This window comes from Sceloporus undulatus, chromosome 3, assembly GCF_019175285.1.
Source record: "Sceloporus undulatus isolate JIND9_A2432 ecotype Alabama chromosome 3, SceUnd_v1.1, whole genome shotgun sequence".
NCBI classification, from domain to species: domain Eukaryota; kingdom Metazoa; phylum Chordata; class Lepidosauria; order Squamata; family Phrynosomatidae; genus Sceloporus; species Sceloporus undulatus.
The window spans coordinates 191,061,266-191,075,096 of record NC_056524.1 but is presented as its reverse complement, the minus strand read 5'-3'; the positions used below and the strand labels follow the sequence as shown (position 1 = coordinate 191,075,096).

The window sequence follows — 13,831 nt, the reverse complement described above, 5'->3', positions numbered from 1 at the left end:
AGAGAGAAGGCGACGCCACTCATCACAGTTGCACCGCCCCCTTCCACTGAAATCTCGCGACTCGCGAGAATTGCTCCGCCGCCATCGCGGCCGCCACTGCGGGAGTTCTTTTGTGAGCGACGTCGCGATGAACCAATGAAAACCCCCCAGAGGGCGTGGCTTGGATTTATGTGTTGGAGGGGGCGGGGGTTCCCTTTCATTCTAGCTCTTTCCGGTTGTTTCTACGACTCGCCAGTCGGACTTCCGGCGGCTGAGCCGAAAGCAGGGAGGATGGGGGAGCCCCGGGAGAGCGACCCAGGGCCGCCAGTGCCTCCGCCGCCGCTGCCGCTGCGAGGGGACCCGGAGGAGCCCAAGCAGGTGCGGAGGCGCTGGGGCCGGGCTTCCCTCCCTTGAGTGGGTCCCCGCAAGTGGCCCCTTCAGACGTTACGCGACACTCGCGTGTCAGAGCCGCCAGCGAAGGGGGACTGGTGTTATACGGACGAGTCGAGGAGGGTCTGGGGATGGAGGGTGGCCAGTGGGGAGAGGCCAGAGGGCGCCTCTACCTTCAATGTGTTTGGGTTTGTGGGCGTGTGTGTGTCTATATAACACACACACATACATATATCCACGGTTTAAAAGTATTCACATATATGTGTGTGTGTATGTGTATGTATATATATACACACACACACATATAAATTTATAATTTATAATACATGTGTGTCTAGGTATATATATATATATATGTACATACACAACACACATATTTGTGTATATATATATATATGCACACACTGTAAACATATATATATATATAAATTTATGATTTATAATATGTATGTGTATGTATAATATGTACACACACATATATATGTCCATGCCTTTAAATTATTCAAACATATATTTGTGTGTCTGTATATATACATACATATACATATATTATATTTATAATTTATAATATGTGTGTATAAATATATATATATATATCCATGCCTTTAAAGTATTCAAATATATATATATTTCTGCATGTGTATATGTATGTATGTACACACACACACTATATATATATATGAAAATTTATCATTTTAACATGTGTAATGTACACACACACACACACACATATATCCACACATTTAAAGTATTTGAATATACTGTATATATGTGTGTATGTGTATATATATACCTACACATGTACATTCACTGTATACATGTATATAGACATTTATAATTTATAATATGTATGTATAAATACACACACACACATATGTATATATCCACACCTTTAAAGTATTCAAATACATATATTTGTGTGTGTGTATACGCATGTACACACACACACTATAAACATCTATATAGAAATTTATAATTTATAATAAGTGTCTATAAATATATACCGACACACACATATATATATCCATGTCTTTAAAGTATTCAAATACATATATTTGTGTGTGTGTGTGTGTGTATGTATATATATACGCACACGCATACACACTATATACATATATAAAGAAATTTATAATATGTATGTATAAATATATATATATATACACACACATATATTTAACCGTTTCTTTGTTGTTGTTTATCCTTACTTTACCAAGTAAACGTACTGGATTTCAGGATACATGGCAGCAGTAGATGTCAGACTAGTTGACAGACTAGAAATCAAGTCATGGAGTTGGGTCCCCCCCACCCCCAAATTTCTCTTGGAAGGAAATGGATTAGACTGCTATCTTCACAACACACGGCTTTGGAGGCCTTTTTTTAATGATACTGTGCCAATATAAACAATGTGCAATGATACCTGTAAGGAGGAGTAATTGCATTTACTAATTAAATTCTTCATTGCTTTATGCAAATTAGGGGTCTGTGCTGCTTCTTGGAGGCAATGAAGTAAAAAGCAGGGCTGTAGTAAAGTATTCATCTGCTCCACCGCAAGCGGCTTTTGCCCGTCTTCAAGAGAAGACCGACCTGAAACTTCCTCCTGCAAACTGGTTACGGGAAAGTGCCAAACTTGGAGCAGCAGGTGCTACTATTCTTGGCAACAGCAAGAAAAGCAAACCATTTTCAAGGTAAGTATTATGACCATATTTATCTCTACTGAAACTATAGTAAGGATGTCTTGGTTTGATAGAAAACAATTGTTGAAATACGTTCTATAGAAATGCAGCAGGATTTTCTGAGCATGTAATTATTTCAAAAATTACAATTTAAATACAGTAGATAATTCTTGTAACAAAATGACTGTGATAATATGAAGTATTTGAGTTCAGAAATTATTGCTAAACTGTCGGGTTGTTAAAATAAGAATGTGAAGTTTTTGATCCAATTTGATATATTGACATATAAATTATGGGGGAAACTATAGAATTATAGGGCAGACATTGGTAGAGCATTGTAAAATATAAGTTCTTGAAACGTTCAAGAGTAGCAAAACTCTGTTGGAACACCTCATATAAAGAAACACAACAAAAAAGCTAAGGCCGTTAGTAAGTAAAAATGTGATTTATGGCTATTAAATAGTGTTTTAGTTGGCATTGTGTTCACCAGGGAAATTTTCCATGTGTTGTTTACTTAAATGCAATTGACTGTCATTGGTTCTGCTCCTCACACCATACTAGGGGTCTTCCAAGCCCTCTTCAGATTTAGAGGACTAGATTTAGGGGGATTTAGGAGACTGCTGAAATAAAATCTTTCCTTTCCATAAAGCAGAGCTTCACTTGAAGATTTATCAATTCAACCTTTTGTTTCTAAAATTATGTTCTTATCCAGGAAATGATTTGCAGTATTGAACAGAAGTATATAGTTATAACTGTGGTTATTTAAAACATAATAAAAGTCATTTTAATAAATTATAATATTAAATAATTGTTTGACATGGTATTTTATTTGTTTCAAATAGCTTTGGTATGGCATATGATTTTATTGACTCAATTGGAAATGATGTGGACGTTGTATCAGATTCTGAGGTATGTATATTTTGCAGTGGAATAATAACAAAGAATATTTAGCAAGATTATTTCAATGAGAGTGCATTAGAAAAAAAATCTCTTATTAAAAGTAGCCATTATGAAATAAATCAAGATTTTTAGAACTATGTATAGTGGGTCCTTTGTATCCACTGGGGTTTGGTTCCCCATGGATATCAAAATCTGTGGATGCCAAGGTCCCATTAAATACTATGGCATAGCAAAATGATGTTCCTTATATAAAGTGGCAAAATCAAGGTTTGCCTTTTGGAATTTATGTATTTTCAAATATTTTCAAGCCATGGGTGTTTGAATCTTTGGATATGGAGGGCCACAGTCAGTTTTCTGAATGGTAGCTGAAGCAAGGGCATTTTCAGCTGGAATTGTATCCTGGCACAATGGAGGATGCTTAACAACTTTGCCCTTTTTTAAATTACCTCAGAGGATGATAAGCTCATTATGCACTCACTGGATGAAATCCCTACAGCTGGATCCTTGCTTGGACAGTGGTTAAATTCCAGTACTGCAGCCCCTCACTCACAGTCACAAGGTTGTGACTTTGATCCCAGGCAGGACTCCAAGATCTACTCAGCCTTGCATCCTTCTGTATGTCGCTAAAAGGAGTACCCAGCTTGTTGGGTGCAATTAGGTGACACATTGTAAACTGCTTCTTCAAGGTTTTTTTGAAAATAATTTTGGCCCGTTCCCCCTCTGGGGTACAGGAAAGACCTTTTTTTTACTTTTCAGTTCTGGGTCACGTCCTGTTGCGACAAAAAGGCCTCTTCTGGGTCTAAAACATGGCAAAATCCCACCCCCTTTTCATCTCCAGGAGGAAACCAGGGAGCATTTTTAGTCAAACCTTTGTTTATATAAACTCACATTGTATAAGCTGTCCACAGTTGATGCCCCTGCTCTAATGCTAAACCCTACTCATGAATGGGGCTTGGATTCAATGTAGCATTTGTAGATGAAAAGCACTGAGGAACTTTCCCCAATTCTTCCTTCCTTGGCAAGTAGCCTTATCATCTTTCACATGATTCCAGAGAAGCTCCCAACTCTTTGATGCCTATTTGCAGTAGTGGAGGGAGGAGCTGCAAAGGAAAAGGGAATGCTGAGTCACTGAGTGCTCTTCTTTTGTAAGTGGAACACCAGGTCCACTTGGCTATAACTATTAATTCTGTATATAAAAAAAGATTTTGCACACAGTTTGAGAGTTGTGTTTATATGGTGAGAACTATTTTTAAGTGGCTTGTGCATCATCTCTGAATATAGTAGTGAATGTTCTTTATCCTAATCTTTAAATGGTTTTTCATTAGTTATTATTGGGAGATTTTGGAAAAGAAATAACATTTTCAGTAGCACATTCATTTTAATAGTTGCTACTCTGCCTGAAAATGATAGCCCTAATTCATTCCATTTTCTCAAATCATTATTTTATTCCATGTCTTTTGATCATTATTACTAATCAATACCCCATTTTGGTTTGAAAATTTCTCACTTGGTAAAGTTGACTGAGAAAAGTCTCCTTGGGTAGCAGGGGGTTGGGAGAATTAAACCTTTGCTTCCTGCCCAATCCTGGCAATCCCATGGCACTCTTAAGAGCTCCTGTGGTTCTGTACAACTGTCCAAATATAGCAGAGCCCACTGAGCCAACAGGCAGTGTGAGCCGTGGCATAGGAATGGCAGGGGCCATTACCTCCATGAACATGGCTTTTTCTCCTCCTTCCCCACTCTGGAGATCTGCTGCTCCTCTATGAAGCTCTCCAGAGTGGGGAATTCCCTACCACTCACCTCAAAGAATCAGGACAGAAGGCAGGAGGTAGAGATGATGGCCACTGACTTTCTCATGCTTTCACTACAGCCAGAAATAGGCTCTGTGGTCTAGAACAGACTCCAAGTGATTAAAAAAGTATTTGTGCTATTGCACAGTTGATTTTCCAAGTCATCCCTTGAGTGATGGTTGTCACCTCTTGCTGCTTTCTTCCATCTTGGCTTTGCGGGTCTACCACATTCTCTGCCTCATGGACCTAGAGCAGATACAGTTGTAGGCCATTATAGCTACCTTATTGGGCAGGAGAGGTTGCTTGGGCACAGCCGCATCTTGGTAGTCCTCCATGGATGGTTGGAGTTGATCACTTAGCTGGGTGCTACATTATTTTACTCTTTTTCCTGCTGTTATGAGGGAACATAGTGCCAACTGCTGTGGGGGCAGGCATTTGTTTACTGCCTTGGGCAATGAAAGAGTTCCCCCCTAAGTAAAGGCGTCTCTTATAGAAAATGAAGTAATAAGCCATGTGTTGGGGAAGCTTTCATTATTAGCTGAAGAAGAAAAAGGATGAAACAAAATTCTGAGTGAGTTTACTTGTTTGATGCTTCACTTAAGATGTTTCCTATTACAACGTGATGACTAGAGTACTATAAACAAGCATAGTAAAAATCTCATACCTGCCTTAACTGACACAGGTTTCTTCATCACTTGCTAAATTTATAGATTTCTCAAACCCCAGACAGTTATTTGGCTTTCCAGATGTGTGGCAAACCATGAGTTACAGTTGTTTCTTTTATCTCCTTAGCATTTCAAACTCTTTTTGTAGTGATTTTCAAGATCATTACAATTTGTCAGAATCAACATCTCGTCAGATAGTAATTGGCACAAATGACAGCTTAAATGGTCGCCTTAAATGATTTTCTGACTCTAGTTTGCTAATGTTGCAGATAATTATTTGTCCATTTAGAGACATAACAAACCATGGGTAAGCTTATTTAACCATGGGTTTGCATGATGTCTAAGGTGAATCACTTTCAAGTTTTTGTTTTTATTTTCTTAAAGAGTGTTGAGATAACTGTTCTAAAACTGACTCTTTTGTTAAATGTACTGTCCAGGGTGATCAACCTTTCAATCATAACTGTTTTAATCCTCTAAAATGAAGATTTTCAAATTGTCATTTTCTTCCTCTGCAGAACATTAAAAAACTTCTTAAGATACCTTACAGTAAATCACATGTCAGCATGGCAGTACATAGAATTGGGAGGACTCTTTTATTGGATGACCTAGACATTCAAGAGCTCTTCATGAGATCATCACAGGTAATAAACTTTCCTGTACTCATTTATTTGGCATTTGGTTTTATTTCTGACCTCATGTTTCTTTCCCCTGATTTTCTATAATGTGTGACATATATGATTGTTTAGCTTTTTACAGAAAAGTATTGTAAACAGTGTAGAATGCTGAATAAGTTTGGACTGATGATAGAAAAGTCCCTCATTGCTTGCCTTTGATATTGCTAGAATAGTTAACACATATGATTGTCATGTTCTTTATCATGATGAATAGGTATGTGGTTAAACGTTATATCAGCACTGATGCTGTGCCTATGAAGCAGGAATGGGAATCAAGTGGAAGCCATCCAGCTTTTGGAGGGATATGGACTATGTGGCCATTCAGACTCACATAAACCATCCTCTTAATCTTCAATAATATTTTTTTTATTGGCTTGGTGATACGGGACTGCTAGAAGGTTGTGTTCCCTGCTCCCAGGAGTAATACCACAGTCAAAGGGAAACCAATCAGCCCATCAGCTGGAGCAAAAACAATGCCGGGAGTAGTTTGTTGTGGGCTTTTCAGGCTATGTGGCCATGTTCTAGAAGAGTTTCTTCCTGATGTTTTGCCTGCATCTGTCGCTGGCATCTTCGGAGAATGCATTCTCTGAAGATGCCAGCCATAGATGCAGGTGAGAAACATCAGGAATAAACTCTTCTAGAATATGGCCACATAGCCTGAAAAACCCACAAAAAATTATGGATGCTGGCCATGAAAGCCGTTGACTTCACACTACCAGGAGTGTGTTCCTCCCTACCAGAAAGAACACTTGACTCCAACTGCCTGTTAGATTTTGTAATTGTCCCTTAAAGTAACAGGAAAGAGTACTTTGTTCCTAGCCACCAACCAAAGGAACAATGGCTAACAGTTATTTTTCAACTAAGAGGCACCAGCTATCATTTCCTTGACAGAATATAGCCCTCCATTTAATTCTAGCCTTGTAGAATTCATTTCTTTACCGTTTCCCTTATTTTCCTTCATTTGATCATCCTCTTGGTTTGTTAACAGAATGACAGGTCCTCTTCCTGTTGTTAGTATGAACTGTTTTGGGAGACAACAGTTGTTGGAAAAATTGGAGAAAAGTACAGTATTATAAGTAAACCAAGGCATGTTTTTATAATGATTACATTCTTCTTTATGTCATTTAGACTGGAGATTGGACTTGGCTAAAAGAATTCTACCAGAGATTAATAGATCAGAAGTGGCAACGAAAGAAGAAGAGCAAAGAACACTGGTACCAGAAAGCTATACTTTCCAAATTTTTATATTATAGGTAACTTTTTGCAAGTTTTACATAATATTGATTATTATTATTTTATTCATTTATATCCCTCATTTTCTCCAAAACTGAGGGTGAAGGCTACTTGGGACTAAATTCTGTTTCATTTAAGTTAAAACTAGTTGCTACTTGCTTATTCTAGAATATACAGTGGACCCTTGTTATACTGTATATAACTGGGGTTTGGTTCCAAGATCCCCCATGTATAAGAAAATCCGTGTATGCTCAAGTCCCATTAAATATAATGACATAGCAAAATGGTGTCCCTTATAAAAATGGAAAATCAAGGTTTGATGTTTGAAATTTATACTTTTTTTTAATATTTTCAAACCGTGGATGCTTGAATCATGTATAAAAAAATCTGAGTATAAGAAGGGCCGACTGTATCTATACCCCTGACTGGACCAAAGTTTTCAAAGGTTATTGTACATAACAAGATTTAGCCTTCAAAGCACTGCAGGACTGTAGTTGTGAGAGACTAGCATTGGTGTCCTTTTGAAATTTAGTAGTCAGTAAAATATTCTCAAAAATTGAAGAACTTCAGAAACAAAATGATCTTCCCTATTGGTAATATTTCATCATTCTTTGTATAGTGCCATTTTTAAATCTTTAGGGAGGCTTTTTGGAAAGTTTGTTTGTTTAATTGAACTGAGATCCTGCTTTTCTCCCAGGATGGGATCAAAAGTGGCAAACAAAGTTTAGGGCAAACTGAAAGGGAAGAGTGGAAGAAGCTCATTGGATGTTTTGGATCCAGCCACAGAACTAAAAGAGAGCACTTGTACAATGTGAGCATTTGAATGCGGTTTACCTTTGACTGCAGTACTGTATTTTTTTTTAAGGGACAAGTACAAAACCTAAAGGAGGAATACTGTCCTAATATTGGTCTTCATGAATAAAACTGCCTTGATTTTACTACAAAACTATACACTTGGCCCTCTGTATCTACAGATTCTGCCTCCATAGATTCTGCTAACCCTCTTGTTCCCAACCTTTCTAATGCTGCAATCCCCTTTTGGCAGGAAGGCCTCCCCCTTCTTCCAGCCGGTGGCCTCCTTGATTGGTTGGGAGATTGAGAAGGGGCAGGACTTCTGGCCACCTACAAGCCCTAGCAGCCTTTACGGCCAAAAGCCCCATAATTTCTTCTGGCTGGCGGCTTCCCTGAATTGGTTGGGAGGCCGGGAAGGGGCAGGACTTCCAGCTGCGGCTCTGCCGTGCAAGGCTGAAGCCCCGTGCAATCGAGGCGGCACCGGCAACAAGTCAGAAGAGGCCTGGCTGGCCTGGAAGAGGAGGAAGTGGAGGAGGAGGAGGAGTGAGCCCAAATTGGGCTACCCCGAATCGGGTGACCCCTGTGAAAGAGTCATTCAACCCCCAAAGGGGTTGCAACCCACAGGTTGGGAACCACTGTGCTAACCACGGCTGGATGATTTTTTTTTAATTCCAAAAGCAAACCTTCACTTCACCATTTTATATAGGGAACACCATTTTACTACCCCATTGTATATGATGGGAGCTGGGCATCTACATATTTTGATATCCATGGGCTGGTCCTGGAACAAAACCACAACAGATACCAAGGATCAACTGCTCTATGTGAGGAACTCTTGATGATGGATAGAAATAGTTGAGTGCCAGAACAGGGCGACTGAAAAACAAATAAAAACAAAGTATTTGTTTCTCTGGGAGACCCTCAAGCTTAGCAGACTTATTACACATACCTACCTGTGCAAAAAACAAAACCATTAGTAAGTAGGAGTTCCCCAAAACAGGAAGACTATGACTGCATGCAGTCAAATGGAATGGGAGTGCTATCTTCTGAACGCTGGTGTCCCGGACTATGGTGTCACCCAGTGTGGGGTGGCGGCGCATTAGAACTGGAAGGGGCTGGCCTTCCACAAGGAGATGGAGCAGGCTCAGCCAAGCTGAGGATACGTGCACCGCTGCACCTCCTTGCTGCAGTCCAGTTCTCCCCTGAGGAAAACCGAGCCGCAGCAAAGAGCTAGGTCGAGCGTATATGCACCCTCCCTGCCCCTGCTTGTCATGGCAAGGCGATGCAGGAGGCATGCATGCAACTCTTTTCTGCAGCCTGGTTCTCCAAGCCCTTTGGCGTGTCACCTGGTGTGATCCACACAGCTCCTTTTGAAAAAGTGTGCCAGGATGGTGGTGGAGCCAAAGCATATTCTCCATATAGACAGATGGCCCTTTTAGCTGAAATACCCAGGTATCAGGAACTCACTGATGCTTGGAGAAGGAAAATAGAAAACTGGAAATGGTGGGAAGAGAGTTCCCTTCAACTACAAGCTTTTTAGGGTGTCCTGGAGAAGGACTTAGAAGAATCATTCCTTCCTATTCCTATTAGGGATTGGGGATAAAACTGCAAGGGGTCTTGTTTGTTTGCAATAATAATGAGCAATAGGGAGTAACTGTTTCACTACAGTGTACCCTCCTTCAAATGGATCCAAGGCTGTGACTAGAGTATGATGACATTTTATTTCTTGCAAAGAAAGCACTTTTCAGTATGTGCAGGATATTTGTGCAGAGCATATGTTTGCTGCTTCTGTCTTTGACACTGCGGATTAATGGGGACATAATCCAAGCACTGCAGTCCTCTTTTTCTCTCCCTCTACCCTCTTTTTCCTCTACTCGGAGTCAGTTGGTCATTATGCTTGGAATTACAGCATGGATCATACTTTTTGTAGGAAAGAGACATTTCCATATGACAGCAGCTTGCACGTTAGGATTATTGAACTGAAATCACTATAATAGTATATCTGCTTCTGAATCTATAGAACTGATGTTACTTAGTGGTATAGAGAAATACCAGAATGTAATGTTCTATTCTAGATGCCATTTGTATGTTTTCAGATGGTTGGTGTGTGTGTGTGTGTGTGTGTGTGTGTGAGAGAGAGAGAGAGAGAGAGAGAGAGAGAGAAGAATAGATGTATTTGTTGATACTTTATGTGGAAATTTTAAAAAGATGAAAAAAGGTGAAGTCTCCAATATCTTCATCATTTTACAAAGATATAAAAATCGTAACCAATAGCAATCCTTATTTTTTCTGTTCTAAAATGTTGTTTCCCAGTAGATAAGACCCCCACATCCTGTAGTTTGGGTTATGCTCTGCCCACTCACTCCAATAGGCAGGAAGTAAAGAGAGAGACTTTCTGGTGACCCCCACATGGGTGGAGCTAACTCTGGAAGGCCAGTCTTTTCCTGCCTGTCACTCCAGTAGGATGTGTTTGCTGTTGCTCTGCAGCTTCTTCACTACAGCCACTCCAGTCCTTTTCCTTCTCTTCGTTTCTCTTGCTGCCATTCCAAATGTTTCCTTTCATTGTTTTCTGTGATATTAAAAATGTAGCAGATTATCTAAAAAGTTAAATAGAGTTCAGAAAGGATTCCAAGTGAAATGTCAATGTTTGTCTTGCCAGCATTAATGGTGATGGAGCTGCTCAGCCTGTTCCTACTTCAGAACAGCAACAGGAAGAAACAACTGAGGATGAAACTGATGACGCAGGAAGGGTTTCTTGGCCAGCCCCTTTTGAAATGCCTTCTTCACTTTCTGAAGATGCAAGTACTTCTAATCAGGTTAATATGGCAGACGTATAAAAGTAATACTTACATTTATTTCATTGACATATTTGTGTGAAGATGGGTACAGCATACTGAATGAGAATAGCATTGAATTCCTTTTTGATGCCCAGTTCAAGTGCTCTGGAATTTGTTTGATTTTTGGAAGATCGTAGTTTATTTTCCATAAATAGTTGCTGTTTGGTTGATGCTATATGGATACTAACATTTAAGCTTCAGTCCAGGGTCCTTAGAGTTTGGAGACCAAGAGTCAACATTGCTGAGCAGCTGGTGAAACTCCACTCTGGACCTTTGATGAACCTCTCCTGCTTGGCTAGCAGTCACCATTGACAGTGGGACTGGGGCCAAGCGCCTCTCATTTCTACATCTGCCATTGAAGCCAAGAGAAAGCAACTGTGCCAGTTGCTAAGTTTAGCAGCTGTGTCTTTCTGGTCAGTGAGTGAGCAGTAAGGACTGTTAGGAGCAGCACCTGTTGATTGATTCTGGTCATTATTAGTAGTTATTTGATTTGTTTGTCCAAGCAAGCTAGCAGCAGTGATGTCCAGAATACTCAATTATCTGCTTTCTTTCTCATGAACTTAATAACTGTTGCCATCCATACACTGGCCATCTCTGTTTTCTACTTGGGTGGTTGTTTTGACAGTAAGTATAATTGCCAGCTCTCTACCTGTACAGGGAAGGAATATCTCTTGAAATTGCATGAATGTACTTGAGGGGCCTGCTAGACAGTATGCTGTTAGGATTACACCCCGCCCCCCATTGCTGACAGTGCATCTTTCCATCCACTTTTCCCCAAAGCTGAACTAAACAGGGAGAAGGCACTGTTCTTGTAGTATTGTAACAGGAATTCTGTTTAGAAGCAAAGAAGCAACAATCTTGTTGGAGATGACTGGGGAGGTTGAAGGTTTTCACCCCCATCTTCCCCTACCATCTGTTCTGCGGTAGATTGTGAGGACCAACGTGAGTCAGTGAGAAGAGGGGGAAAGTATGTATGTGGCCTTAGGCCACCACTGATTGCACATCCCTGTTTTGAAAGGAATGAATGAATTAATGAATTTATTACTGCACATGGCCAGCACCAAAATATGGCAAAAATACAAAACATGTAACATCAGGTGTACTGCCATAGCACAAATATATCTACATTCTACTCTGAACGAAGATCTATATTTTCTATGTCTCCAAGTAGGAGGAGAGAATGCCCACAGTTTGTTTTGAAAGGTAAATCTTACTTCAGTGAGAAATAATTCTGAATATATATAGGGTTTCACAATTTTTGAATAATCACGTTTTTATATATCTATGTATCTTTCCTTGTACACACACATATATGCACAGACTATATATATAGTGAAGGTGACAATGTGGCACTGCCAAACTCTTTTTGAAACTTTCTTACTCTTTCTTCTTTGTGCTGTCACTGCCAACAATTTGGTAAGGCGAGCCTCACTCACCCAACTAACAGACCTTTCTTAATATTGGTAGCGCGCCAACTACATGTACAGTACTTCTGAAATCACTTCATACAGTTACTTGTTGAAACAAAGTAATAAGTTTATTTGCAAGTTAAGTCAACTACAGTATCTCTTATGTTGGCTGTTCATATTTGATACGTTACTGGAATACTTTATTTGTTATAGTGTTATAATGTTTCCTGTCTTTATACTTGTTTCCTTATATAAACCAAAACACTCAGAATCTTTATTACATTTTTATTTCCTACACCTCTTCTAATTATTTACGCCCCACTTATCACTGCACACTATCTCTCTCATAGAACAAGGCATCACTTCACCCAGGACACTCCTTATCCTCTCTTGGGTACTTTAAACTTATTTAAACTGCCTTTTCTCAGCAGCCTATTCCACCCTCAATGGCTGTTCATCCCCTCAGGATAATTCCTATCTTGATCCTAACCAGTTCCCTATCTTGGGTATCTAAAATTCTTTTAACCGCCCTTCTCAGCAGTATGACCTAGCCACTAATGCTCTTCACCCCTCAGGGCACACTAAAATATCATCCCTAACCAACTCCAGACACTGCTCTCTTTCTTTATATCCCTCCTGGCTCCATTCATTGGCTGATGGTAGGCTCGTCCTCACTGAATATTGCAAAAGCTTTCACCTGCCAGCTTAAATTTGCCTTTTCTCCATACACACACACAGGTGTGTTTATATACACACACAAATTGATATATTTTTCTAAATGATCAATCTTCTATTCGTATACGACACATCCTGAGAGGAAATTCCCAAAAGTGCAGCTTGAGTTTTCTATTTTTTGCTGGGTTTTGTTTGGTTTTCATATAATAGGCTTATTCAGGTAGTAGTTTCATCAGAACAAAGTGATAGATACATTCAGTTATACTTCCACCTATGTTGTTACAGATACAGGCTGTATATGTAGTCTATCCTTGTGTTACTCTGAGGATATGCTGTTAATCCTCCCTGTTTGTAACTCTTAACACTAAATGAACCAGGAAGGTAGGAGAATGGTTACTTTGGAGTTTAGATTATGTTTTTATTCTGTGTTTTATCAGTTTTTGGCCAGATTTGTTGTGGATGTTTTGCTACAAATATTGGTTGATAGAGGAATTCCTTTGTGTGTTCTGTAAAACACCTTGTATATTGTTGGTGCTAAATAAACCGCGGTGGGGATAATAGTGGTCTAGAGTGCTATGGAGTTGTAAGAATAAAAGACAGCCTAACTAGAAAGAAAAGGACATTTTTCAGTAAGACTCTTAGAAATCATTTGATTGATGAATTCTGACTTGGAGTATGTATAGCAAGGGTTTTTTTAGTACCTGTTTTCATTAGTTATTGTTTATTAATTTTAACTAATTTTTAACCAGCATGATTTGAGTGGTTTGAGGGTGGAAGATATAATGAAAAGTTTGCAAATATGTATATATTCAAT

The 13,831-nt window shown here is 39.4% G+C and overlaps 1 protein-coding gene across 7 annotated transcripts in view; it reads left to right on the top strand.

The window, feature by feature from the left end:
• Positions 1–230: 230 nt before the first annotated feature.
• Positions 231–13,831, top strand: part of EDRF1 (erythroid differentiation regulatory factor 1) — a 51,008-nt gene continuing 37,407 nt past the window's right edge. For 6 of the 7 annotated variants that reach the window (XR_006102881.1, XM_042457600.1, XM_042457601.1 and 3 more), the window contains exons 1-6: positions 231–357; positions 1,846–2,054; positions 2,885–2,951; positions 5,913–6,038; positions 7,200–7,324; positions 10,756–10,912. Coding sequence is in view for 6 of the 7 variants with exons in the window: in XM_042457600.1 (XP_042313534.1) it covers positions 271–357; positions 1,846–2,054; positions 2,885–2,951; positions 5,913–6,038; positions 7,200–7,324; positions 10,756–10,912 (771 nt within the window). In the remaining variant the exon portion in view is untranslated. The remainder of the gene's footprint in view (positions 358–1,845; positions 2,055–2,884; positions 2,952–5,912; positions 6,039–7,199; positions 7,325–10,755; positions 10,913–13,831) is intronic. The other variant, XM_042457598.1, reaches the window with a different exon arrangement.